This window comes from Gymnodraco acuticeps, unplaced genomic scaffold, assembly GCF_902827175.1.
Source record: "Gymnodraco acuticeps unplaced genomic scaffold, fGymAcu1.1, whole genome shotgun sequence".
Lineage (NCBI taxonomy): Eukaryota > Metazoa > Chordata > Actinopteri > Perciformes > Bathydraconidae > Gymnodraco > Gymnodraco acuticeps.
In genome coordinates this window covers 486,945-514,546 of record NW_022990595.1, presented here as the reverse complement: position 1 = coordinate 514,546, position 27,602 = coordinate 486,945, and the positions used below count along the sequence as shown (strand labels likewise).

Here is a 27,602-nt window from a genome sequence, read left to right as displayed (position 1 = left end):
TTTTAAAAATGGGACTGAAATATTTATTTATGATTTATTAAAGTCACACATATTTCCACCTGTAACAGTGAAAGTAAGGATAAAACTGAGAAGCAATGAGGTAATATACAAGTGATAGGACAGTGAACCATTCCACAATAAAACATCAATAAATCATAACTCTTAAATAACGTGTGTTTCTATTAAAACACACACACTCAAACCCGCACACACACAGCTAAAACCTGATGCATTCTGGACAGTCTCTTTGGTACATGCAATAGCCTGCTACCCCATACTATTTCAACTATTTGAATAGAGAAAAAAAAGGCTTCTTTTAACATAAACTAATGTTAGGAAACCGTTCACCACCGAGTCCCAATAAATAAAGTTTTCAACTTCAGCATTGTATATAATGCTGTTTCTTTAAATTGTCAACAGAGATTTTATAAGGTCTAACTTATATCAGCACATGGTGGTTGCTTCTAATAAAGCATTTTCGGGGGGTGGGGAAACATATTTTTCTTGCCGATCAGTTTTCTTGCCGCTCAGTTTTCTTGCCGCCAATCAACTTGTCGGCGTGGGTAGCGAAGGTCTGGGACATGATTAGAGGGAAGACCAGAGAGGCATCTGCATACACCTGGGAACAGAGACGGTAGCATTGTACCACTTTTATTTTACTGTGTGTAATTGTGTTGTGCTACACTAAACTGATTTCATTATTAAGTCTTTGTCATACACTGGTTTTTGTGCTTTATTGCCCCACTGCATGAGATCAAACAATGTGCAGACACTGCCCCCTTGAGGCCAAAGGTGTTAGAAACATCTTTGACTTAACTGCTTCAAGGATCCAGCTAACCTTGACTTGTTAATAATTCTGATGTGCTATAAAAAATGTTTCAAAATATACATCCCCGCAATAAAATGTAAGACTATGTCAAAATATGACAAATTTCTTCAATATAAAAAGCCTAAAGATTAATGTCGGCTGTTAATGCTTTGATTCTTTCAAAACATATCAGCTGCATGTTGGAAATATATTAAATAACAGAAGAAATAAAGCAGAAGGCAAGATGTCTCAAATAAAAATGAATGAAAGCATAATATTAGCAACACTTACTGTATATTAACATAGACATTGGTTTAAATATCGGTACCTTCACAGGTTTGGCATCCACCCTGATCTTGCCCCAGGACACAGCCTCGTCAGGCCTGGCTCCAGAGTCAGAGCCATCGAACTCCTGACCCGTGTTCACAAACACAGCGTAGTCAGCCCCATTTCTCTGTGTGTGGGGGGGTAGAAAGAGCACGTCAGAACGGGAACTGGTGTTGTAATGTCCATGTTAAAGCAGGGGTTATCATCCACAAGTGTAAATCTAGAGAGCACAAATATATGTTTTAACTTTATCAACGTTTTTTATTTTTATTAAACAATATCGTCATGGCCAGCAGTGGTGGTTGGAATATTAAGTTGCTCTACTGAAGTAAAAGTAGCAATACTGCGATGTAAAAAAATACATTAAAAGTCATGCAATGAAATGAATCTCTTAAGGTAGATAGGTGTAATAAACCCTGAAATTATTAAAAGTAAGAGTATTCATAATTTAGAAAAAACAGGTAAATATTAACTGTTATAGTTCAAAGAGGAACTTAATTTAATATTTTTTAAAAACTACAAAATTGTAAGTATCAGGAAATTGTGCAGTTGTACGTTTCACCAATGATGGCCAACTACTGTGCAGTATTGCATTTAAAAGTTGCCGTGAATTTAAGTTTGTGTATAGATAAATAAAGAAGACATGAAGTTAGTTACCATAAGATTAGCATTGCATATGTGATGTTTGACCAGCCCTCCTCCCAGGATGATCATTCCCGTCCTTTTGGCAAACACTGCCTGGCCGTTCATCCTGCGAATATCTAGAAAAAAATACACACTCATGAAGCGTCCAACAGATGAGGCAGCTGCAATGATCCTTTTCTGTTAGACACATTAAAAGCTGCTTTTACCTTCCACAATGTCCAAAATTAAGCCCGGCTTCTTAAAAGAGTGGAAGTAGAGAATGTCACCCAGAGAGCCGTCCGTCAGTGCCGGACTGAACACAGGAATGTTATTCTGAAATAGAAGATAACAAAAGCATATTTACTGACTGTAAAAACCCGGTCATAGAGGTTTTATAGTCCACTCATGTCACAACTTGATTACCATTCACTCAACAAAATACACAATTAATTTATTATTCAGAACATTTTTGGGGAAATGTGCTATTGTTGTTTATTATTATACTCTTCAGGACTGTCCGAATTTCAGGCAGTTCAATTTTTTTTTTTGTATCCTATACCAACATATATAACATCTCACCTTGTACGCCCAGTAGTAAACAGATTCAGTATTATTGATCTCCTTGCCAAGGCGATGGATCATTGTTGAGGGAGTCCAATGGGTCCCCTAAAATAAAAAAAATAAAGAATGTAGACAAAATTATAAAATTCAACTGCAGCGTTTAGTAGCGGTGTAACAATTCTGCAATTCCACTAATACATTTGACCCTCAATTCTTACATTAATTTGTGGCAATGACAGCTTTGACATTATTCCAGTCTGGATTCAAAAACGTCCCAGATCTCAAGTTTTACACCCTAACAATTCTCATTTAAAAAATATTTAAAAGATAGCTTCATGGTGTAATGATAAATCTACCGTATGTTTTTGGGAGCGTGCTAAAGTAAAGTCAGATAGTCAAATCATGTATTTAAAATATAACAACCATAAATTATACCAGGGAAGAAACAAAAAGGCACATAATAAAAAAGAATTATTGACGGTCCCTAAGTGAAATCCTGTTGAACCCATAGGGTTGAACCCTATCCCCCCGCCCCCGGGCGGAAAAACGCATCATCTGCAGGAAACAGCGTCTGAGGGCTTCTTAATATTTAATAAACTATGAATGTTTTATATCCATGTAACGGGAAGAAACTTAGCTAACTGATCAATTTTTTTCTTTTTTGCAAAAAAAACCACAAAGCTAACGCTGAGCCTCTGAATTAGCCACGAGCGAAAAAATGCTAACGGCGCTTGCACAGAAACACGGTTTAACACCCTTATTACTTATCGTAACTGCCAGGGACGTGCACAGACATTTGGAGGGGCTATTGCTCTAAACTGGAAAAAGGGCCTCCCCCCGATAAACAACATAAGACCTTTTGAAAATTGTAACTGGTTTTGAATGTAAAAGAAACCAAACGATTATTACATCAACTAAATTGAACAGTAATTCACATCTCATAACAAAATAAGCTAAGGCAAACTTGCATTCGGTAACTCGATTTTAAAAATGAAAACCAGGAGAGAAAAAAAATGTGCGGTCCATATCTCATTAAAATATCTAATGTTAGTAACTATTGAAGACAAAATGGGGACAATTCTGTTCTAATGTAGTTTGACCATTGTAACTGCTGTGCAGACATTCTGATAAAATAGGGCTTCTAACTAATTACCTTAAATAAACTCAAATTAATGAAACCAGTTCAATACGCATTATTCTTATCATTCTTTATGAGCGCAGTAACGGTAAGGTATCTAATTACTTATTTATTTAGTATTCCATAACTTAATAACAGAGATGGTCAAACTAAAGTAGAGACATGGCAGAAATCCTACAATGAAGCAGGACAGTGAAGTGTTCTCTGTGAGAGGGCGATCAAGAAAAGAGAGCGAGCGGCCCCGTTGAGGGAGTTTACAGATGGAAAGACACAGAAAGACAGAAGCACAATAACAACAAGTAGGCTACATTTAGGTGTTTTTTTTGTAAATAACCGACAGTACCAAGAGGAAGTAAAGTCCCCTGGGTTGTCCCTTATACCCTAACTGCCATGAGACAACTCAAAATCAAGTTTCCAAAATCCGACACTGAGGTGGTCTTAAGTGTGTTTCCCGCAGCGAGATGCTACAATACTAATTGTAGGCTTATCATGTTGATTCGGCCACAACAGAAAAAATAAAGATAAACTCTCGCTCTCTCCAGAGGGGCAGGTCAGCCGAAAAGGCCAAACGGGCCGTTTCCCGGGCAACATTAGCCTGTACCTGTGCACGTCCCTGGTAACTGCCCATCCAACATATCGACTAGCACCGTGAGAAGACACAGAATCGATCAGTACCTACATCATCACTCCATGATAAGAACTCGTGACTTTATAAACAAAAACAGACATCAACACATGGCGCTAGGTAGCAAAAACGGGAATATGGCTTACCTTTGTCGTTGTCTGATCAAAAGTTGTCTTCAATGGCATTAAAACGATAAAAACGCTGCTGAAGGTTAATCCATAGGTTAATCCAATGTGTCTGTGTCACTTAGAAATGATTTCTGATAATCCATAAGCAATAAACCTACTTTTCCGTTTTCAGATGTCATAGCGTGAGATAGGTTCGCTCTGGGCAAAACTGCATGCACGAAGCCCTCGCTTTTTTTTGTTAACGTTGATGCGTATGTGGAAATTCCCCTTCTATTCTATTGGCTCTAATGGTTAAAAAGATGTCAATCACCAAAATCGACCAATGGGTTCCAGAGAAACAGCAAAAACGCCCATTTCCACCCAAATCACCCCAGAGGTGGAGTTTTTTTTGCTAAACCTCTCTAAAAAATGTCAAATGTCACTAGTTTTGCATCAATCTTGATACAGGGTACTTATTATATGTTGTACTTTGGATTCCTAAAGCTTTTAGTCTACCATACCATCATCCAAGTGTAGTTTTCTCTATAAGTAAAAAATAATTTTTGGACGGACACTATAATTTACAGTTTTTTTACTATGTTCAATCTGAATTTTCTTTAAAATAAAAAACATCTATATTGATTCTGACTTTTCTACATCCAACTCACAGGTTTATCTTATTATTTATTAATTTTCCCCTTTTAGAAGTGTAGTTATGGTCATTTGTTCTGGAAATGTCCTTTTCGAGCCTGAGACATGAAAAACAGGGATGGGGTTCAACAGGTTAAGAGCAAGGGCTCAGAAGAATATTACACCTATTAATTGGTAAATCAATTAATAATTATAGAAAGTAATTTCTCGTGCAAATATGGCATCTCTCAAATTATGATATTTACTCTCTTTTTGTTTCACATCATATTCAACTGAATATCTTTGGTTTTTGGACTGACATTTAAAGACACCTTGGACTTTGAAAAACTGGGATATAGATTTGATTATTTTCTTGTTTAAAAAAGATTGGCATGTGATTGATCAGGAAAATAATCATTAGTCGCAGCCCGATTATAGAAGAGTTTGGAACTCTGTACTGTCATTTCATACGACTGTGCTGCATGCAATAGACACACAATGTCCTTATTAGAGAGACCCACCTGTTCGTTCTGCTCCAACAGCATCTGATCCAGGATGGGCATCAGCCAGTCCTCAAACTTACAGTAGTTGTCATTGGGCACCAACAGATTCCCTATCCTTCATCCAGCAAGGACAGAGGAGGAGGAAGAGGTCACAGGATGATCAAGATGTAAACAAACAGTGCATCTGATATAGAGTACAAGACTTAACAAGATAAATATTTGCATCTTAAAACCTGTGTCTTGTCCTTTGTCATTATTAGTACAGAGCAACATCTGCTATTCACAATTTAAAGGTGACATATTTACAGTTTATACCATTATGCAGCATGGTTCTGAGGATGTAGTAACCAACCTGTTGATGGCCTTTAGGCGGAGTTCCTTGCCAGACAGGTTGAAATCTCCCAGGTATGTGTTACCCATACACTTAATGAAATCCTCCTCTATGCCTCCAGCTGTGGTTACAATCACATCTACCTAGAACAAAGAGACAGGTTCAGAATGATGGACTGGTCTCCCTGTTGGATTGGTCAAAGTGTTAAAGGTCCCCTATTATACTCTTTTCATCAATATATTATAGTTCTCAGTTATATACAAAACATGTCTCGGAAGTGGTTGGCTCGAAATACCAAACAGATCATGCATTGTAGCATCCCATAATCCCCTCTGTTTCAGCCCTGTTTCAAAAGTGCTGATTCTCTGTCTGTTACTTTAGATGACAATAAGGAGCCCCTCCCCACGCCCCTCTGAGAGATATTTGGTTAAAAATAACACAATGGTGCTCGAGGAGGAGATTCAGGTGATAAGGTGGGGGGGGGGGGTGTTACCTTGGTTGGTGATTGGCTAATGGTTACACAAGCCAAAAACATCGTTATGACATCATAAAGTGGCCAAAATCTGATCAGCTCATTTTCAGACAGGTTTTTATATAAATGGATCAGGACAAAAAGAGAGAGAATCTTTTTTCCTGAAACTTTCAGAATCTCTTTACACAGATGGGACACATGTTTATTTATAAAAGACATGAAAAAGTAGATTTTGCGTAATAGAGAACCACAGTGGCGCGTCCTAAAACCCGGAAGTAAGTTAGCATTTTTACCACTTTTTATAGCTCGAAATAAGGTCTGTGTTTGACACAAATTGAAGAGACAGATCACGTTTTGTTCTACGACATTAAATACATCAGCAGTGACCCCACTGGTGATTTTTGAAGAGTTTACGTGTGTGAAAAACGATGGTTGTTAACAAGTGGCTGAATAGGACTACAGAAGTTGTCGAGGCCGTTTTACGTCATTACACCGAACACGTAAACACTCCCGCTAAGTTTGTTTGCCCTGTTCTGCTTGAAAGCAAGTACCTGCGCTCTTGCAAACTGTTAAAACAAACGCTTCAACTTGAACAATTTTGAATCTGTAGTTTTGAATATGGATCTTAAGTTGCGTGACGTTGAAGCAGCGACCCTGCTGTAGTTCGTTTATAGTATAACGTTAGCATTTTGCTTCTGGCGACTAGATTTATGATCAGAAAATTATAAAAGTAAGGTTGACATGTGGATATTATCCGGCTGAACAAAACGTGATCCGTCTCTTAAATGTGTGTCAACCACAGACCTTATTTCGAGCTATTTTCCAAATTCCTATGGAGAAATTGCATTGGTTTTTGACGAAGGAACCGGAAGGAGTTTGCTTCCGGGTTTTAGGACGTGTCACTGCGGTTCTCTATAGGTGACCTTTAAGATGTTCTCTGTGATGTAACTATGACATGGATAATATTTTAAGAAACGTAATAAATGTGTACCATTTTGTGCTCAGCCAGGTAGCGAATGCTCTCTCTGATTCCAGAGCTGATGAGGTTGGAGGTGTAACCCAGGAAGATGGTGCAGCCCGCCTTGCTGCGATATTCATCCGTCACTTTTCCCTCACCCTCCTCCACTGGCTCAAGACGCTTCTCTATCTGTGAGTGGGAGTCATTGAACAACAATGGTCAACATTACATATTAGCACAGGCTACTGAATCTATATAATTTAAAAGGGATCAGTTCACCCCCAAAAAGCCTTTATCTCTTCCCATTTTTATATATGCAGATAATTATTGTTTTATGCGCCCAGGTTGTTGTTAGGGATGCCAGCGATTATTCGATTATTCGATTAATCGTTACAGTCTCCATAATCGAATATTATTTTTAAAAATCGATTTTATTTATATATTTTTTTATTATTATTTATGTTTTGTTTTTTTTGTTTTTTCTGGCTTAGTTTCAACCAAAATATAGACTAATGCTAATAATAGTAATAGTATTAACAATTGTAAATGGCCATTGGTCACACCACCAGTTTGTTTTACTGTAAACTTGGAGGAAGCCTGCGTGCAGAGCAGACTGCTGCTGCAGCACGCTACACACCGCCCCCGCCCCCACCCTCCCTCACACGTGCGACTAAAGATGAACAAAGCGGCAGGTAAAAAGAGTTCCTCCTCGTGGAACTACTTCGAACTTATAAGTACAAAGGAAGTGAAATGCAAGCTCTGCGAAAAGACGTTGGTCTATCATAGCTCAACCTCAGCAATGCGTTCGCATTTGACAGCCTACAGCCTGTATTAATAATAGCATTGCAATAAATAAATTGCTATAATAATATGTATTGCAATGCTGCTATCATTAACACAAGCCGTAGCCTGTATTTAATAATGGCAGCATTGCAACAAATACATTGTGCGCGCATAGCGCATCTCCAAATAAAGGCAATGGCAGGCATTTTAGAAAATAACAAAAAATAAACCAACATCATGTTGATGTTGGTTTATTTGTCGCTTATTTTGTTTGTACTGTTAAACATGTTCCAGTAAAGAAAACAACGGAAAAAATTTTGTCTGAGTTTTTTTGTTTGTTTTTTTTAATTAAAAAAAACAAACATTTGTTTTGTTTTAATCGATTTGTTTTGTTTTAATCGTTTTAATCGATTATTATTCGCCAGGGCTGCCGAATAATCGATTTTGATCATGGTCAGTTTCTTGCAACCCTAGTTGTTGTTTGTCTCTGACATTTCTGCCTCCACCCTGATACAATGGAGGAGAATGGAATTTAGTTTGTTATGCTAAACAAAACAAATATATTTTACAAGAAACAGTTAACCTGTAAATCTGGATAATCTACAGAAGAAGCTGACAGTTTCCTTACAAATGTTTCAACTGCAGAATTAATGTCTCTGTAGTGGCTATCAAAATAAAAGGTCAATAAAAGGCAAAAAAGATTCCAGTCATGTCATGTTTTCTAGCTCCAGACAATCAAGTGATTTCTAGGAAGCCAACCTGCTGTTCTAATTCTTCCTTTGGGGTTATTTAGTACTGTGTGGCCCACCAATGAGAACCCATTCACCTCTGTTGTATTGGGGTAGGAAACAATCACAGAGACTATTGTCCTATGGGTAAGACATAGGTAAGAAGTACAGTAAATGTGCTTTTTGTAAGATAACCTTCGCTACAGCGAGAGATGTCTCTCACCATTTGGTTTATCTCTTGGATAGCCAATCCCAAGCTGCTGGCCTGGAAGCCTGTGGTGATGAAGGAGTCCATCACTGCCTGGAGATCAACCCCCTGGTTGAAGTCGTAGCCCCTGATCTTTAGCGTGTCCTCCGGGAGTTCGCAACTAGGCTTAAGGACAGCCTCTCTGGCATTAGAAATGTAACCGTCAGACATGATTTCTGCAACAACAACAAAAAGTTATGGGTCGGCCATCCAGTTATTTTAGCCTAGGGGGGCCCCCCCAAGCTGAAAGTACAAAAAAAGTGTAATTCATACACACAAAGATGAACAAAATTAGTAGAAGCGGGAGGGCTGAAGCATAGCTTGTGGAAAGTAGCCCTCCCGTGCATCATCCTAATACAGCGGCATTATTGCGTCAAAAACTTATAGAAATGAAGGAGTACAAAGAAATAAAGAAAACGGGAGAAAAAATTAAATAAAAGTTAGGGCAGGAAAACAATAAATGCATATATATTTATATATATACGAAAACTAGATATAGTCTGCATTGAACAATAAGCAACAACAGTTTATCCCACGGTGACAACATCGTGGGAACGTGTTGCCATTTAGAACTCACTAAACCAGAAATGTTGAATACACCTTGCTGTAACGGATATTCAACTGCCTGATTCACCTTAGAAAAAAAAGGAAAGGATAGAAGGTTTTTGTTAAGCCCCTTGATGCTAATTTGTGGTATTGAGCTATATAAATAAGCCTTGACTTGATTTAATTAGCTTTTAAATGGTGTAGATGAGAGTTAAAACCTCAACCAGGCTCATAAGGTGTGTGAAGTACAAAGAGAAAGTGGACTAAACACAACTAAGTAAATAGATGTCTTGTAAAAACTTGACTTGATCATGACTCATCTAAATAATTGGCGTTAAACAACTTTTCTTTAGTGCAGCGGTTCTCACTCCCTCTGGCCCGGTGCCTAAGATAACTGATCTGTTTCTGCTCGAAGCGACGGCAGTCCTGTGATCTTCCTTTACGACAGTGCTTCTCAAAGTGTGGTCCGCGGACCACTGGTGGTCCGTGAGCGCCCCCTAGTGGTCCGTGAGTATATTGGTCAAATTTCACATTTGAAATAAATTATTTTAAGTTGTTCACACTCGCGGGAATATCTCCACAATGGAGCGAGCTTAAGTTTAACTTTCGATTGCATGATATAGCCCAGCGCAACACCTTCATCACACATGTTGCCACTTGTTTGTACCATTTGCATGCGATTTGTAATCTGTTCTAGAAAAACGACGTGTCTTTGGATAATTTTGGAGTTAGGTGGTCCGCGAGTGTTTTTTTATTGGTTAAGTGGTCCTTGGTATGTAAAAGTTTGAGAAACACTGCTTTACGAGCTGCACCTCTACGTCAAACCCTGCTGCTTTAGTCACAGCTCCACAAATTAAACATGCAAATTCAAACTATGGAGAATTCCCATAACTGTCAAGGGTTTCGCCTCCATCACAGGAAATGAAATATGAACACCGTGGAAGCTTTTGATTTCTGTAACACCCTGATGTGACAACAGATTTGAAAGAAATACACGTTTTGTCCAAGTGCTGCTTCACTGTGTCGTTAAAAATACTAAATCTCTGGCAGCTTAAATTCAAGAGAGAAGACAAACAAGGAAGCGCTGATGACAATGAGAACAGATGTGTTTTTAATGGTTTAGGGAGAATAGTTGACGTTGAAAGACAAATTGTGCTTAATAACCGTGTCGGTTTAAGTGATTACATTAGGGGGAAAAAGGACTATATAGATGAAAACAAAGCAGCTGTTCATACTGATCCGTTGTGTGGATAATTTTAAGTAAGATTACACTTTTTTTTTTTCTAAATTCAAAACAGTAAAACTTTCCTCAAATTTGAAATTAGAGGATATTTGAGTAGGACAAATCCAGCAGATCTCTATAGATAGTCTAGTCAGAATATCTGTATAGGAGTGAAACAAAATTATGATTTTTATTTTCCCCAAGAAAAAAATGATACTAAAGCTATTTTTCTCTAAATTAAAATCATCAATAATTTAAAATATTACACTTTTGGTTATCATACAAAGTGATGCAAAGCAGAGCCTTGATTGAGTCAAAATATATGTCATTTTTCTTCAGCATGTGATGACAGGTACAATAAATGTTGGTGCCAAAATGAACAGGCTTTCGTAAGCACTCAAGCACTCCTGGTTCAGCAAAGGGCGTGGCTGAGCGCTGAGGACTCATAAATACTGCGAGGAGCCAATTGGGACAGACCACCTGCTTCCATGTCAAAGTATTTTGGGTTTTGTCAGTGTCCTTTGTGTATTCTGTTACTATTAATTATCCCTTGGTTTTAACTTGGTCTGGCCAAGCCACTATATAGGTTCCTTGGTTTGTCAGTGTACGAGGTCAGTTTGTTGAGGTAACACCTGTTAAGTGGATGCCATGTTTATTTGAGGTATTCTCTGTTAACATTACATTGCATTTAGCTGACGCTTTTATCCAAAGCGACTTACAATAAGTGCATTCGACCAAGAAGATACAAACTTCAAATCATATAAGTACATCAGGTTTCATAGAGCCAAAACATTTCAAGTGCTACTCAACTGGCTATAGATAAGCCAGTCCTTTATTAGTATATAAGTGCTTTGTTAGTATTGCTCGAAGTGGAGTCGAAAGAGATTGTGGGAGAATTTAGGAAGGTTGAAGACCAGGCGAGCCGCTGCATTCTGGATGAGCTGCAGAGGTCGGATGGCACATGCAGGTAGACCAGCCAGGAGGGAGTTGCAGTAGTCAAGGCGTGAGATGACGAGAGCCTGGACCAGAAGTTGTGACGCTTTCTGGGTCAGGAGGGGACGTATCCTCCTGATGTTGTAAAGCGTGTATCTGCAGCAGCGGGATGTGGCAGCAATGTTTGCAGTGAAGGACAGGTTGTTATCTAGGGTCACATCCAGATTCCTTGCAGTCTGAGTCGGGGAAACAACGGAGGGGCCGATGTTGATTGTTAGGTCAAGAGTGGGACACTCTTTTCCCGGAAGAAAAAGCTGCTCAGTCTTGTCAAGGTTGAGCTTGAGGTGGTGAGCAGACATCCACTGAGAGATGTCTGCTAGGCAAGCAGAGATGCGTGCGACGACCTGGGTTTCAGAACGGGGAAAAGACAGAATTAATTGGGTGTCGTCAGCATAGCAGTGGTATGAAAAACCATGCGGGCTAATGACCGATCCGAGCGAGTTTGTGTACAAGGAGAAGAGGAGGGGACCAAGAACAGAGCCCTGAGGGACCCCTGTAGTTAATTGACAAGCGTCGGACTCTGACCCTCTCCAAGTTACCCTGTAGGTGCGGTCTTCGAGGTATGAGGTGAGGAGGGAAAGTGCAGAGCGTGAAACTCCAAGTTCTTGGAGAGTGTGAAGGAGGATCTGATGGTTCACCGTGTCGAATGCAGCAGACAGGTCCAAAAGGATGATGACAGAGGAGAGGGAGGCTGCTTTAGCAGTGTGCAGTTCCTCAGAGACAGCAAGGAGAGCAGTTTCTGTGGAGTGACCTGCCTTGAAACCAGACTGGTGCGTATGGAGTCAGATTTGGGTCAATATTCTCACGCGTAAAACAAGCTACTCACGAGCGGAAAATGTGCTTTTACACGCGCATAAAATGACCCTCGCGCGCAGATTAAACCCCCGCGAGTGGCGCTGCGCCCGCGAGCGGCTCTGCGCTCGCTCGCGAGAGAGACAGCCGCGGAGTCTGTCTACGCGCGCGTGAAAAGTTTCTGGCACTTTGGGGCGGAGCCACTGGACTTTGATTGACAGCTGCCAGGAAACCCGGGGTTGCCAGGTTTGATAAATGCCTGAACTGCCAAGAGCCGAGCAGTGACGGCAGCAAAATCAGTTGGACGAGATTGAATGGTAAAGTTGTCCATAAAAAACTATTATATTCGTAAAGTGTACAGCTAATATATATATGATTCTGTTTTCTTCAAGGTTGTGTCTTCCTGGTCGAATGTACTTATTGTAAGTCGCTTTGGATACAAGCGTCAGCTAAATGCAATGTAATGTAATGTAATATACATTAATTTGATATAAAACGATATATTTTTCAGTGGGCTGTGTCCGTCGAAAACTGCTAGCTACTGTCTGCTGTACGCACCTAGATGTTGCTGCCGTCACTGCTCGGCTCTTGGTAGTTCAGGCATTTATCAAACCTGGCAACCCCGGATTTCCTGGCAGCTGTCAATCAAAGTCCAGTGGCTCCGCCCCAAAGTGCCAGAAACTTTTCAAGCGCGCGTAGACAGACTCCGCGAGGATGACACTCCCGCGAGCAAGCAAGAGGACTGTCTCTCTCGCGAGCGAGCGCAGAGCCGCTCGCGGGGGTTTAATCTGCGCGCGAGGGTCATTTTATGCGCGTGTAAAAGCACATTTTCCGCTCGTGAGTAGCTTGTTTTACGCGCTAGAATATTGACCCAAATCTGACTCCATAGGTGCGGATCAAGAAGGTTGTTCTGATGGAGATAACAGGAGAGTTGTTTAATATCTTTGGAGAAATAAAAAACCCAGTTTATTTAAACAATTCCTGTGTCCTGTTGCCTTACTGCTTGGTCCCTGACAATTGGTTTGATGTATCTCACTGTAAGACATCAAACAATGTCAGAAATCTCAGTGTAGTTTGGGAATCAGTTTCAACACCCGCATCAAAGGAATTACAAAAGCATATTACCACCTAAAAAACATAGCTAGACTGAAACACTCAGGTCTCAAGACAATCTCGAGAAATTGGTCCACACCTTTGTTTTTAGCAGGTTTGATTACTGCAAAAGTGTCTTTACATGTCCCAATACATACATGACAATAAGTGTCTGACATACTGCTCTTTTACGAGCCCCCCAGAGCTCATCAGAACCAAATGCACATAGAATCAACTTTGTGTCTGAAATATCCTATAATAAACTAACCTTAACTTTACACAAAGCCTGTGAAAAGGTAGAAGTACAGGAGTGTAGGAATCCTGTATTACAAGTCAAAGTCATGCATTCAAAAGGTTACTCAAGTAAAAGTACAAAAGTATTAGCATCACAATATACTTAAAGTACCAAAAGAAGTAATGAATGTGTTTATCAAAGCTGGTAAATGTGCAGCTAGTTTTAATGACACTGCATAGATTTCATTTAAAATGTGAATAAAGAGTTACCTGTATACTTCATTTTTACACAACAACCAAAGTATACAACATTTTTAGATGTGTTGTCTTTTGCAATAATATCAAAAACTGCAGTCCTTCACTTAAGAAGTTATTTTTAGATAATGTCGTTTGATCGTTGGCTAGCAGACAAGCTAACTATGAGCTAGATTGGTCCTATCGACTCACATAGTAGATAATAGAAAATAGAGCTGATAAAATACCTGTTTTGAAGAGACGTCAGCTAAAGATGGTTCTGTATTAATCGGCTGGCTTCGGACACAAAAGTGCATATAAACAACACATGGGTCTCCTGCTTCCTATATACAGGCTACGATACCCTGCGGCATGGAAAATCCTACTACGGAGAGCGAGGAGGGACAAACATGTCCAACGTGTATTTTTGGCTGAACCACTGAAACCAGTACACAGAAAGGCGACTGGATCCATGTACCTTGGTTTCAATTGTTTGTCTTTCTTAGGCCAGTTAACTTCCTTTATTAAACAAACCTTCGAGCCACTTATTTTCAGTAAATAATAACATTGAATGCTGCAACAGTATAGATAAAATAAGCTTAGAGGCTCACCTATGAATTCTACTGACATAATGTTTATATTACTTGTTCATTATTTGCGTCTGTATTTATTGATATTCTGTAAAAAAAAATAAATGTGTTTATTAACCCATACTATGATTGTGGTGGCTTTGGCACACTTTACATTATTATTTTTTTGGCTCAATGTTTCAGGCAAGTGGAAATGACCTCCAAGCAGTTATCTTTAATAAGCCCACATGTGACTGAATGGATAACAATTAAAAGTGTTTCTTGCTGATTTCATTCAAAAGCAAAAATGTGAACAAAATTAATAAATGCTGTCCCTTTTCTGTGTATGGTGTTAAACCCCCTGCCCCACCCGCGGAAGCGAAAGAGTGCTCGACCGAAGGGGTTCCAGTGAGATATGGCAAATACACCCAATTTTCTAAACCTCTCTAAAAAGGTCAAATTTCACTTGTTTTGCATCAATCCTGATACAGGGTACTTATTATGTGTTATAGTTTGGATTCCTAAAGCTTTTTTTGTCTACTATCCCATCATTCAAGGATGGTTTTCATTATAAGTAATGTGGTTTTTTTTTGGACGGACACAATATTTGTTTTACTATGTTCAATCTGAATGTACTTTGAAATAAAAACATCTATATTGATTCTGCCTTTTCTACATCCAACTCACAGGTTTATCATTGCTTTGAGAAAAAAGATTATTAATTTACCCCTTTTAAAAGTGAAGATATAGTCATTTGTTCTGGGTATGTCATTTTCGAGCCTGAGACCTGAAAAACAGGCTTGGGGCTTAACAGGCTAAAACAGGTTTAACACACAACATGCCTGATCTCTGTTAAGTGCCTCCATAATCTAAAGCATTAATCTGTTGGCATTTTACTATTTATTTATCAAAATAGTTATCACTGCAATAAACAGTATTTTATTTTTATTTTACTGGACAATATTTAATTTTACATTCTGTTTAATTTTACATTCTGTTAATTTTACATTTTTTTATTTGTGTTATGTCCTGTATACAGTAACTATGTTGCAATGTTGGAGGAGCCTGGTACTTAAGATTTTCATTGCCATTTCTACACTGTAGCTATACTGTGCATATGACGATAAGGCCTTTGAATCTTTAATTGAAAAACCTCGAGATTTCTAATATTGCATTTACAATAAGCAAACCCATGTATTACAAATGTTAAAAGCAAAGGCACATATTGCAGCAATGACCCGAAACATAGCATCATGTTTTAGCCTTTAATATTGAATCAGTGGTGTCTGTGACATTTCCAACACTGTGCTGTACGACCTTTCGTATCACAGAGCCTTTGAACTGCCCCCAACAGTGAATAAAAAGGGGTCACTTTACAGGTGACAAAGAAGAGCTTTTTTGACTCCTGCACAATCCGTGCCAACTCTTTGGATTTGGAAAAATATTGCCCTAAATCCTTTTCCTGCTGCTCCTTTTTTATTCATAAAATAAGAAGGATATTTAGTCGAGTTATCAGGACTTTGGCTGAATCTGTACACAGAAGGCAATGTCAGGACACAGCAGCAACAGTGTTATTCAGGCACAAAAACTGGTGGATCAACTTCGAGTGGAGGCGTGCATGGAGAGAATAAAGGTATGTACAATTCTGAAGAATATGTTAACTACATGCATGCTTTATCACGTCCAGGTGGATCAAAGCACACTGAACAAGACTTCATTTAGCTATAGTCATGATAAATGTGCTGACTCTTGCATAAATACAATATACTCCTGATATTGCTACATCATTTGTGCTACTCAAGATATATGAAACCAAAGTTAAGACTATTGATTAACTATTTTGAGCCATCATTTAGATGCACTTTGATATATTTGAAGAAATCCTAATTTAACTCATCAGTAATGATTCACTTTATTCTAACTTTTAAGTGTATCTTCATTATAATTTAGGACAATGTGTCATTCTAAACTATACTTCAAATGTACATTTTGGTAGCTTTGTTTCACGTATGTTGTATTAATAGTTATCTCAGAAGGGGTTTAAAATACAATTTGAGTCAAAAGTACAGCTTAATTGTGTCCACAAATTATTGGAGTACAATGAAATGTTATCCCACATTCTTAGCAGCACTAGTAATGGTTCATAAATACAGTAATTTAATCCAGAATAGCACTCTTTATGTACAGTAATTATGTGCACCTGTAGGGACACAATGTATTCTTAGTGTACTTTAAAAAAAAACGATTATACCTCCAAGTCACTATTTGTTCAAAACAATGTCAAATAGTTTAACATAAATATTACTGTATCCGAATGCCTGAAAGCCTGTGAATTTCCACCCTGTCCACCTTTCTCCCAGCAGATCTCCCTGACAGCAGGAGACTTGGTGCGGTTCTGTCAGGATCACCGGCGCAGCGACCCTCTGCTCACCGGCATCGCTGCCTCCTCCAATCCTTTCAAAGATAAGAAGACCTGCGTGCTTCTTTGACTGCCTCCAGGACAGATTATCAACACAGATCTCACAGACAGCAACTGCTTCTTTTTTTTTACAGTCAAATATGTTAAAGGTCCCCTATTATACTGTTTTTACATCAATATATTATAGGTCTCAGATATATACAAACATGTCTCTGAAGTGTTTGGCTCCAAATACCAAACAGATTATTGTAGCATCTCATAATCCCCTCTGTTTCAGCCCTGTTTCAAAAGTGCTGATTCTCTGTCTGTTACTTTAGATGAAAATAAGGAGCCACTCCCCACGCCCCTCTGAGAGATATTTGGTTAAAAAGAACACAAAGGTGCTCTAGGAGGAGATTCAGGTGATAAGGTGGGGGGGGGGGGTTACCTTGGTTGGTGATTGGCTAATGGTTACACAAGCCAAAACATCGTAATGACATCATAAAGTGGCCAAAATCTGATCAGCTCATTTTCAGACAGGTTTTTATAGAAATGGATCAGGACAAAAAGAGAGTGAATCTCTTTACACAGAGGGGACACATGTTGATGTATAAAAGACATGACAAAGTGGATTTTGCATAATTGTTTACCTTTAAAGATAACCTTCTAGTGAGAAGATTAATCTCCTGCCACTGAGACTGCACAAACCATTACACTGTTGTTGTTTGTTTCCTTTCCTTAAGTATCTAGTAGACAATGCATTTTAAGCCTAAATTAAAGACAACACTTGTTTGTACCCTTAAATGCATTAGTATTGTTGCTTCTTTACACAACACATTAAGTAGCGCTTAAAAGATTCATCATCTAACTATTACATGGGTAACTCAAGTATAGTATTTTAGCTGTGTTTACACATTTAGCATAAAGCCATGACATCAGAACTCCCCATCAGGCAGAAAACACATGCAGCCAAAAACTCAGACACAAGATTTCCAGGCTATTTAATGGTAATTTCTTTAATGGATGGAAATGTGTAGTATTGTGCAAATAATGTATAGTTGGATTCATTCAAGCAATTCAATACTTTTTATAAAGTAACACACACACAAACTAACACACAAGGTCGACATAACTTCCAAACAGATCACACTGACTCAAACTGAGGAGTGTGTTCATATAAAAAGATTTACAAATATAATCCGTGTGTCACAGAGAGCTTGGATACAAGTATTCACTTTACACTTCAAACAAAGTGTCTTTGAAGTCTACTGGCACAAAAGGTAAATAAGTGCATGAGACAAACACGTTTCCTGTGTTTACATATTTATAGTTTTGTTTGTAGAGAAAATTCTCAACAGGTTTAACAAAGAATTCAAGAAAAAGGGCCGAGAGCTTTTGGCTAAAAAAAAGGGGCCTTAAACTTCTCAACCATCATACATCAACACATGGAAGAGCAAAAATAAATTAACTTTTAAAGCTTAACCAAGCAACTGGTAATGCATATTTCCAAGAACATTTGTGTGTGTTACTGCAGCAGAATAAAATACTTTGTTTGGACATATGTACCACGAAGGATTCAATTGGAATCATTTGCTGTCCTAACTTTTTGTGGTCATTTTGTCAAGTCACTAACATCTTCAGAGTTTTGCATTTGTTGTTAGTTTAAAATGCTAAAAGACCAGTATGGTGTTTTACAGGCTGAAAGGTCTTATTAAGCCCTGCTTTCAAGTCTTGTCTCGTAGTTTGCAGGTCTTGCTCATTCAATTTCTGGGCCTCCATATTTCCAAACAATCTTCCCCTGAAGCTACAGCAAGGACTCCAGCCTCCACGCTCAGCTGACAGTCAAAGACAGACAGGTGGAGAGTGAGTGAGAGGATGAAGATAAGGGAAGAAATAAACATTTTAGGAATGACAATGAGCCTGGAATAATATACATAGGAAAAACAGACAGGCAGCAGGAATTCTATTCATTATGACTTTGTGTGCTTAAGTTAACTTTTTTACTATTTTGTTGTTATTTCTTCATTGATAAAGATGTTTTCTCTCCTTCCCAAATAGATCAAACAGCTAATTACATTACATGCTTTGTTAAATTAACTTAATTAAAGTAACAACATCCTTTTTAAAAGGTTAACACATTTGAATACTAACCCCATTGACTCCCATTTGGTGAGGCATTATGCAAACAGTCCTTGGAGGGGCACAAGGGATATGTACCTGTAATGAGATTTTTTTCATTTATTCAACCTTTATTAACACTCATGAGACCATGGAAAGTTAATGTTTATCAACAATCACATTGAGTCATTTACAAAAAACAAAATAGGCTTGAATGTAGGTTGGGCTACAAGGCATGCGAGAAGCAAGTTTATCCATTATAAAATTGTGCATAGATATTATTTTACACCCCTGAAATTGTTTAAAATGGGCTTATAACTCTGGACAATAAATGTTGGGAATGTAATAAAGATGTGGGCACATTTCTTCATGCTCTAGAACAGTGGTTCCCAACCTGGGATCCCAAACATCGCAGGGGGTGCGCCAGGCCTCAGATGATTTAAGACCTTTTCTTTTACTTTTTTTTGTAAAACTTTTTCTTTCTTTTTTTTAACATATAATTGTTACACAATACATGATTGTATACATTACAATAAAGTATAACAAATAATTGATTAATTAATTTTAATACAAATTCAAGTTAGTAGCTAATAAAAAGGTATAAAAAGACAGAAATGCATAATATTTTCTATAATAATAACATAATATAATAGAAATGTTTCTTCTGCGCGTAAAGTGTCCAAACCAGGCTTTTCTGGATAAGCGCATTTTTAAAACATAGTCATTGTCCATGCCGGTTTCAGTTGGATTATTTGTCACAGTTGCTCCGATCAGATCGGTCTCCTCCATTTTGTAGATTATTTACGACTTTTGAATCCACATAAACACATCGGTAAAATCCGGCTTACTTTGAGCATGTGTTTTAAACAGTTTCATCCCTTTGTGAATTGTTTCCACTTGCGCCGTCCTTTAATTTCTTCATACAGCGGGAATCCAAATGAATTAATCCTGAGTCCAATAACCATCAAAGTCACTCCAATAGTGCTCCTTAAATTACGCTTTCATCCTCCTTTAACAAAATACTTCACATTCATCCAGTTTGTGACAGTAGTTGTAGCATTTTGAGACTTTTAAACTTTAATTACCGCTGTTTCCCCCCCCCCCCCTTGTGTGTGTGTGTGTGTGGGGGGGGGCGCAACTTCCAACAGGAGTAATTTGGGGGGGCTCTCGGGGAAAAAGGTTGGGAATCCCTGCTCTAGAGTCTATGGGATTGCCCAATGGTTCTGCCTTTTTGGAAGGTGGTATTAAAAAACCTTGAAGGGTGGCTTAGAAAACCTCTACCAGTTTGCTAGGGGACAAGTCTCTTGTGCCACCAGGCCTTACTAAAGCAGAACTAGGACTGACTAACAGGTGTTATTGTAGTGGCCAGGATTATTCTGCACAACTGAAAGAGCCCACATAAGTCAGAGTTTACACAATGGCTTAAAAAATGCCTTTGAAATTATGATCGCTAAATAACATCCCAAGCAAATCTAACGGAATGTGGCACATCTTCTTGGCCTATATCAACATTGTCTTAGGTACAGGGTACTAGGGACAGGAAGTGTATCTGTATATGTGTATATGTATATATACGTGTCGTGTATATGATATATATGTTGTAAATGTGTATTTACATGCTTGACGTTGATGTATATGTGTGTGTGCATATGGATGTGGGGGCGTTTTGCTTCCTCTAAGTTGGATGCCTTTGGTTTTGTTTATGTTTGTTCTGCATTTATGCATAAAATGTGAAAAATTGAATACAAATCTTAATGACAAAAAATTAAATAAAAAATAGGAAAAACTAAAACAACAACAAAGAAATATACTAACAGAAAAGAGGCCATTCTATTATAAAAGAATACGTCATCCTACCTTGACAGTGCAATCAGATGAACAGGTGTAGAGGCTTCCAGCAGACTTGTGGATGCCGGTGACCAGAGCTGTGTGTCCCACATCAAACTGGGACAGAGGTTTGAGGGTCCCCGCCTGCATGGAAAAGGAGTGGAGCATACCTCTGTTGTCCCCTGCCCATACTTCACAGCCACTGTAGCTCATGGACAGCAGATAAGAGCTCAGCTAGAAATAAAAGGGGTTTGTGCAAGTTAGGTACACAGATGCATCTTACCATATAAGCAAACTAAAATAAATACAACACCCACAAAAATACAATGTTTATATCTTTTACATCGAACAGTTGAAGAAAACTTTTTTTTCTCTCATATCTCCACTGTAAACAAAGAATCTAACAACGGAGAAAGGCTTGATGAATTGAAGAAAATGTGGGCCATGTTTAACAGCAATACCATAACAAAGTATTCACTTAAAAACAATCACATAAATCATGCAGTATAATCCAGCTCTCATTTATCCAGTGCTCGTTCAGTGTTGTCAATAGTAAGGTTTAGAGAAAATGCGTTGTTAAAAACAATCCCTGTTCAGTTATCAAGACTTTTAGATTCTTCATGGAGGAATGCAAGAAAAACATGGTTTTCTTCAAGAACTCAAGGTTACAGGTTGATGTTCTTTATAAAAACATCAAGGCATCTGTGTGTTATTGTGTATACCCGAATTTTCTTCAAGCCCTTGCATGCCCTCCGGTCATAGATAGCCACCGTGCAGTCTTTACTCCCGGAGATGATGTACTTGTCATCTGCAGCTAGGCACATCACAGCGTTGCCATGGAGACGGATGCTTTTCACCAGAGGTTCAGCAGCTGTGGAAAAGATTATAGCATAAATTCAGGAACTATAACAATTGGGATGAATAAAGTTTATATCTATCTATGTATGTGATTTGTCTTCTAAATGTCTTTGATATTCGACTTTGTAAAAAGGTGTTTAATAAATAATTATAATATTGATTAATAGTTGGATGTTTTATTATCACATTCTTAATGACCTTTGATTGCTTTATGGACTGTTATAGGCTCAACCCCTCACCTCTGGTGTCATACATGCTGACCCTCTTGTCAAATGTTCCAGCCACCAAAACATCCGTTTGACAGGACAAGCAGAGGACAGCGGCCCCGGTCTTGATCAGGCCCGTCGCTGCACCCCCCGCCTGTAGGTCCCACAGCCGCAGAGTGCTGTCGAAGCCCCCCGAGGCCAGCAGAGGTCCCTGAGACGCCAGGCACCAGACCCAGCCTTGATGAGTGCTGAACTCCCCCCTCGCTCCCAGTGTGTGCAGCAGCGAGCCTGCCTTTAGATCCCACAGTTTAACATTCATGTCTCTGGAGCCTGTGGCGCACACTGCCCCCTCCCCCCCCAGCAGGAGGACTGAGTTGACCTGCGCAATGTGGCATGTAGGGAGGGTGGTGCACTCCAGCGCTGGAGGTGGGCTCGGACTTCTGGGGGACGGACGTTGCTTCACCTCTACCCGTCTTCTATTACCCAGATTCCTTGGGTCTGCCAGGTTCTCCATGCGATTTGGAGCACTACCTAACGCCTCAATATCATTGAATACCATCCTGTGGTTCCTTTCTTCTACCATCAGTGCTCCTGCATCATCATCTAGTCTCTCTTCCAACTCCTCCCTCAATCTTTCAAGTTTGTCCCCACCTACAATGGGCTGAATTTCATCCTCTTCACCTTCCATTACCACCTCCATTCCTTCATCAACACCATAAGCAACCTCCTGCCCTTCCACTCCTACCCCTTCCAGCTCTTCCTCTCTACCATCTTGCTGTCCTTCTACAACTGGCTCCTCTTCCTGCCCTGCCCTTTGCTGCTGCCTCACTTCTTCGCTTTCCTCCTCATCCTTTTTGGTCTGTTTTGCCACGAGATGCCCTTGGCCTGTCCAGCAGGTTATCAGCTGTTCTATCTCCAGGCAAGCAGAGGGCCAGTCAAAGTCTTCCCTTGGCCCCACTGGAAAGACAGCTTGGGATCCTATAAGTCTGCGAGCCCGGAGCTGCCACGCGGTGGTGTCCTTACCCACATTGCCCAAAGTATGGCAGACCTAAAAAGAGGAGGAAGAGGTAACATTTGTAATAGTTGCCATACTGTTTCTCAACTCTAATAGCGATGTTAACACTTGCATGAGGATGGCACATGTGCATGAGATTACACCTGACAACGGTTTCCCACTAGAAATATCTAATCACATTGTGATACCTAAATCTAGTGATTAAACAACACCAATTGGCCTTCAAGACATCTTTAAAATACTTGTATGGAAATTATGGAATGTTTGACGAACCTTTGGCAGCACAGTGATGACACACTGAGCAGGAAGGTGAGAGGCAATGTGTGTCAACATCTCCCATGGTAACGACAACAAGCCACTCATCTCAGTAGAAGGTGAGGGGCTAACATCTGTTGAGGACCGGGGACTAGCAGGCACAAGACTGGAAAGAAAATATAAAGCAACCTGGTTATTAACCGCCAGTGGTGTAAAGTTACTACATTTACTCAAGTACTGTACAATTCTGAAGTACTTGTATTTCCATTTTATGCTTCTTTGTAATTATTTTCCACTACAATTCAGAGGTAAATGGTTGACTTTTACCTCCACTACATTTACTTAGAACCTTTAGCTACTTGGTAAATATGGGTAAATTATTTTAAAAAATCTGATCAACACTTAAACAAGCCTTTAGTTACATCTGGATTAAATTCACGTGTTACCCAGCTGTAAATACAATAATTAAAATGTCATCATCAATGATTATGATATTATCATATGTATGATTTTTAAATGGGCTTATCTGTATGAATACTTTTGGTACTTTAAGTATTTAGATGTCAATACTTTTCGACTTTCACTTAAGTAACATTGTTTTACTCAGGTCTACACTATGGTATTTCTACTTTTACTAGTAGAACATCTGAGGTATTCTTCCACCTTTGTTAATCCCTTATACTTGTGTAAAATTAACAGCCAGTTGTTTTCTCTGGAAGTTTTTCCTTGTACGATGTGAGGGTCTAAGGATAGAGGGTGTCGTTTTTCTCATACTGATATTCTGAACAATCTGTGCTGTTGTATTTGCTGTAAAGTGTCTCTACTGTAGGCTATTTTTATTTTATGTACAGCACTTTGGCTCGACCAAAAATCGTTTATAAATGTGCTATATAAATAAAACTTGATTTGATTAGTATAAAGTAAGAAAGTCTTACCCTTTCAAGTCGGGCCCAGAAGCTTCAGCACTGGGAGATGTCAGCGGGTCAGGACCGGGTCCGCTCTCCGAGTCACACACAGTAATCCTGGCCTCAGACATCACCTTTCCTCTGTCAAAGACCTCTACTTATTCACTGCTAACATTACTTTAAACTAACACTTCCTTTACTTTGTTTTGCCGTCGTCATACACTGTAAGATAACATCAATTTAAACTAGCATTACTTATATTTTATTTGGTCGTCACTCACTGTAACTAGCATTACTTCAAACTAACACTTCCTTTATTTAGTTTGGACGTCTTACATATATGGCAATGCAAATCTTTAGGTTAGCTTAGCGTGAGCTCAATGTAGAGGTAAGATGCTTGAATAAAGCTTTAGCTACCCATGAATGCAATCCCTTTTTAGGTTTCGCCAGATAGGAGTATATAAGCACCTGATGAATGTTACATACATACAAAACAAACTAATTTAACGTAACGTTGACAACGACAGCAGGTTAACGTTGGCTTTAAGTGATGTCAGGTGCAGCCGTTGACGATGCCAAGCGCCGGTAACAAGCCTTCACCCAACAAAACAGTGACCACTATCTGTAAAGTTAAACAAACACAAATATGACTGGAATCTAATATGATTCAGGAATATCAAGTTTTGCCAAGACGAACTCCTGGCCGAAAACATCCCAAACGCAGCTTCCGGTTCCGGTCTAATTTCTCGGAAGTAGTTTCAAATAAAAGCCCCAAAAAGCTGAAATCTGAGAAGTGTGCATAAAGAATAACTAAAATCATCAAAATAGTTGTTGATTCATTTATTAGTTAACAAATAATAAATTAAGTATTTATCGTTGCAGCTACAGTTTCTTTATTTGTCTCTGAATCATTGCCCATGTGAAATGTCTAATTCTGTTCTATACTTTACTGTGTCACTGTTTACAAGGGCTTATAACATTTTGGCAATTCCACGCATAACAAATAGTATTTTCTCAGCAGCTGTTTCTCCATCAACCTGCTGCTTTTTGCTTTTTTGTCAGTGATTATTTCAGATTCAAGAGAGAAAAGTGTGAGAGTGAGGAGTTTGACTTACAAAAACTGGATGCTCTTAATGTCTTTCATTTTTGTAAATCACTTTGAATTGCCTTGTGTTGAAAGGTGCTATATAAATAAACTTGCCTTGCCTTAATGATTAATTAATAATTACATTAATAATAATTAGTAAGTACATTAGTACATTTTAAGTGACTTTATTTGCCACGAGTTTCCAAGAGCATCACCTCTTAAAAAACACCCTTGATGAGTTTTGTGAGAAAAGTTGACATTTAAATTAGTTTGTAGGCATTATTTCACACACACATACGGGTTTTGGGCCGAGGGCGACACCGTACTTCCGGTATCAACCATTTCACGCGAGGTGCATACAGAATATCAGGAGAGGCTTCTCAATACTCAAATTTCCCCTCCTCGGTTCCCCTCCTCGATACTTAGACCCACCCACAGGAGATGCGAGCGGAGGACCGAGGAGGGGAACCGAGGAGAGAGGAGTGGAAGCAGCAGGCGTTTAAAGAAATGATAACTCCTCTCCTCTGAGCGGTCATATTAAAGCGACGTCCGTTCATTATTACGTGGCAACAGCTGCATCAGCTGTCGAGTGTTTTGTCATAGCGCTGTATCTCTGTTAGATCAGCTGAACATTGTTCCCCCACATATTTACTTTGAATTCATTGAGAGTGCGGTATAATGAGACAATAACAGGCTACAGATGCGGACACACAAATATATTTATATAAATATATACAATTTAAAGTATGAGAGCACTCTCATAATAACGTAACACAATCAGAGACTGGATATATCCCCCCCCCCCTCTCTCTGGTCGCTGAAATGGGGAATTGAAATTACGGGCCAAAAGTTGTATTTACAAGTATTAACTTGTAATAATAATAAGCCACTTACAATTTTCCGTGAGATCAGGGAGCAGATAATGTAATCCGAAGACATGCAGCGATTTCTTCGGTCGTTAATTCAGAAAAAAAACCTAGTGCGCTCTGCCTGGCTACATAAGCTAGCTGTTTATATTAGCATTGCCAGGATTTTTGCACCTCCAGAAAAATGGCGTCTTTATAAAAAAATATATGGCGCGCGTTGCATTGTGGGTAGCTGTGACGTCACTGTGTGTGAAAGAATAGCCTGTGAGTTGTTCCGATCTCTGCAATGAATTCTAATACTTAATATTCAGTCATGGTAATCTGTAGGCCTATTTGTATTTTGTATTATCTTATCGTCTGAATATGTAAAGTAGTACACATAAATGTAGTGAAAAAGAACAATATTGGCTCCCAAAATGTATGTGAATGTGTGTGAATGTTAGTCTACAGCAGGGGTGCCCAACCAGTCGATCGCGGGGAGATTCCCAGTCGATCGCGAGATGTGTCTAAAAATAGAACAACAATATTCTGTTTTATCGTTAATGTCCTGTAACATCATCTTCCTGTGCCAGAATAATGCACTTGAACGCATCAAAGCTTTGTGATTGGCCGGCGTGACCCCATGTGTCGGGGCGTGGCTGGTGGGCAGTGCACTAGTTCGCTGACGTTGTCCGTGTCAACAGGAGTGACAGTCCGCACACACACAAGACCGTAATTATGGCAGAAGCAAAAAAGCCCAAAATATATAATTTTCACTCCGAGTGGGAGGATGATTATTTTTGTATCTATTCCAATTCAAAGTCCATCTGTCTCATCTGCAATGCGAGCGTGGCTTTATCGAAGAAGGGTCATTTAGGAGTGGCATTTCAAAACAGTGCACAAACGCTACGAGACGGAATTCCCTCCTAATTCTGCCCTACGCTCCCAAAAGGGGAGGGGCCTGAAAGGACAGCTAAATGCACAGCAGTCCATTTCCACCAGGCCCAACAACAAGAGCAAGGCTGCTACCATAGCATCTTATCGTGTCAGTCACGTTCTTGAGAAACACATGAAGTCTTTCAAAGACGGCGAAGTTGTGAAAGAAGCATTCCTGGAGGCTGCCGATGCGTAATAAAAATAACAGAAGCATTTCAACAGGTTTTTGATATAATAAAAACTCAAGTTAGATACCGTTATTAATCAGCTGTAAGTTTGAGTTTGTTTGAACTTATTCATTATAATTATTGTACAAAATGGTATAAGAATGCAAACTTAAATTGATTATAGTCTATTATCAATTCAGGTTAAGAAACTAGTGTTGCTTGCATCCTATTTTAAAAGGCATTTATTTTTATACTCTACTAAAATGCAACAAAAAAAGGGTTTGATTCTATTAATTTTGTCTTTTTTATTGCACTGTTGCAGCAGATTCCTGTGTAGCTTCAGATCTGAGTTGTCTTATTAGTAAGCCTCATTTATACGTTTGTAGCAACACTATTTTGATATAATGGCAAAGAAAGGGTTCAGTCTTTTCTTGTTTTCCTGTGTCATATGTGGCAGCACT

The 27,602-nt window shown here is 39.0% G+C and overlaps 3 protein-coding genes across 3 annotated transcripts; 1 reads left to right on the top strand and 2 right to left on the bottom strand.

The window, feature by feature from the left end:
• On the bottom strand, nt 1-14,341 carry dhps (deoxyhypusine synthase). Its single transcript, XM_034228877.1, has 10 exons — nt 14,204-14,341; nt 8,819-9,018; nt 7,118-7,273; nt 5,676-5,797; nt 5,342-5,438; nt 2,339-2,425; nt 1,987-2,092; nt 1,793-1,896; nt 1,137-1,262; nt 1-619 (listed from the first exon to the last, which is right to left on the bottom strand). The coding sequence occupies exons 2-10, from the start codon at nt 9,011-9,013 to the stop codon at nt 512-514; spliced, it is 1,101 nt and encodes a 366-aa protein (XP_034084768.1). The 5' UTR covers nt 9,014-9,018; nt 14,204-14,341; the 3' UTR covers nt 1-511.
• Nucleotides 14,342-16,070: 1,729 nt separating this feature from the next.
• Nucleotides 16,071-17,013, top strand: LOC117554450 (guanine nucleotide-binding protein G(I)/G(S)/G(O) subunit gamma-7-like). The gene is made up of 2 exons (XM_034228893.1): nt 16,071-16,157; nt 16,888-17,013. The coding sequence occupies exons 1-2, from the start codon at nt 16,071-16,073 to the stop codon at nt 17,011-17,013; spliced, it is 213 nt and encodes a 70-aa protein (XP_034084784.1).
• Nucleotides 17,014-17,920: 907 nt separating this feature from the next.
• fbxw9 (F-box and WD repeat domain containing 9) lies at nt 17,921-25,496 on the bottom strand. The gene is made up of 7 exons (XM_034228839.1): nt 24,137-25,496; nt 23,220-23,367; nt 21,965-22,979; nt 21,590-21,738; nt 20,898-21,101; nt 19,074-19,139; nt 17,921-18,757 (listed from the first exon to the last, which is right to left on the bottom strand). Exons 1-7 carry the CDS (start codon nt 24,235-24,237, stop codon nt 18,683-18,685), a joined length of 1,758 nt encoding a protein of 585 aa, XP_034084730.1. The 5' UTR covers nt 24,238-25,496; the 3' UTR covers nt 17,921-18,682.
• Nucleotides 25,497-27,602: the final 2,106 nt, after the last annotated feature.

What these genes read in the sequence shown, in the direction of transcription:
- dhps (XM_034228877.1), bottom strand. Translation starts at nt 9,013, where the DNA reads ATGTCTGACGGTTACATTTCTAATGCCAGAGAGGCTGTCCTTAAGCCT. An exon ending in TGTTGGAGCAGAACGAACAG is followed by an intron (nt 2,426 to 5,341) that starts GTGGGTCTCTCT and finishes TTTTTATTTTAG; the next exon opens with GGGACCCATTGGACTCCCTC. An exon ending in AATTTTGGACATTGTGGAAG is followed by an intron (nt 1,897 to 1,986) that starts GTAAAAGCAGCT and finishes ATTTTTTTCTAG; the next exon opens with ATATTCGCAGGATGAACGGC.
- LOC117554450 (XM_034228893.1), top strand. Translation starts at nt 16,071, where the DNA reads ATGTCAGGACACAGCAGCAACAGTGTTATTCAGGCACAAAAACTGGTG. An exon ending in CGTGCATGGAGAGAATAAAG is followed by an intron (nt 16,158 to 16,887) that starts GTATGTACAATT and finishes TTCTCCCAGCAG; the next exon opens with ATCTCCCTGACAGCAGGAGA.
- fbxw9 (XM_034228839.1), bottom strand. Translation starts at nt 24,237, where the DNA reads ATGTCTGAGGCCAGGATTACTGTGTGTGACTCGGAGAGCGGACCCGGT. An exon ending in TCTGGGCCCGACTTGAAAGG is followed by an intron (nt 23,368 to 24,136) that starts GTAAGACTTTCT and finishes TTTTCTTTCCAG; the next exon opens with TCTTGTGCCTGCTAGTCCCC. An exon ending in TCATCACTGTGCTGCCAAAG is followed by an intron (nt 22,980 to 23,219) that starts GTTCGTCAAACA and finishes TCCTCTTTTTAG; the next exon opens with GTCTGCCATACTTTGGGCAA.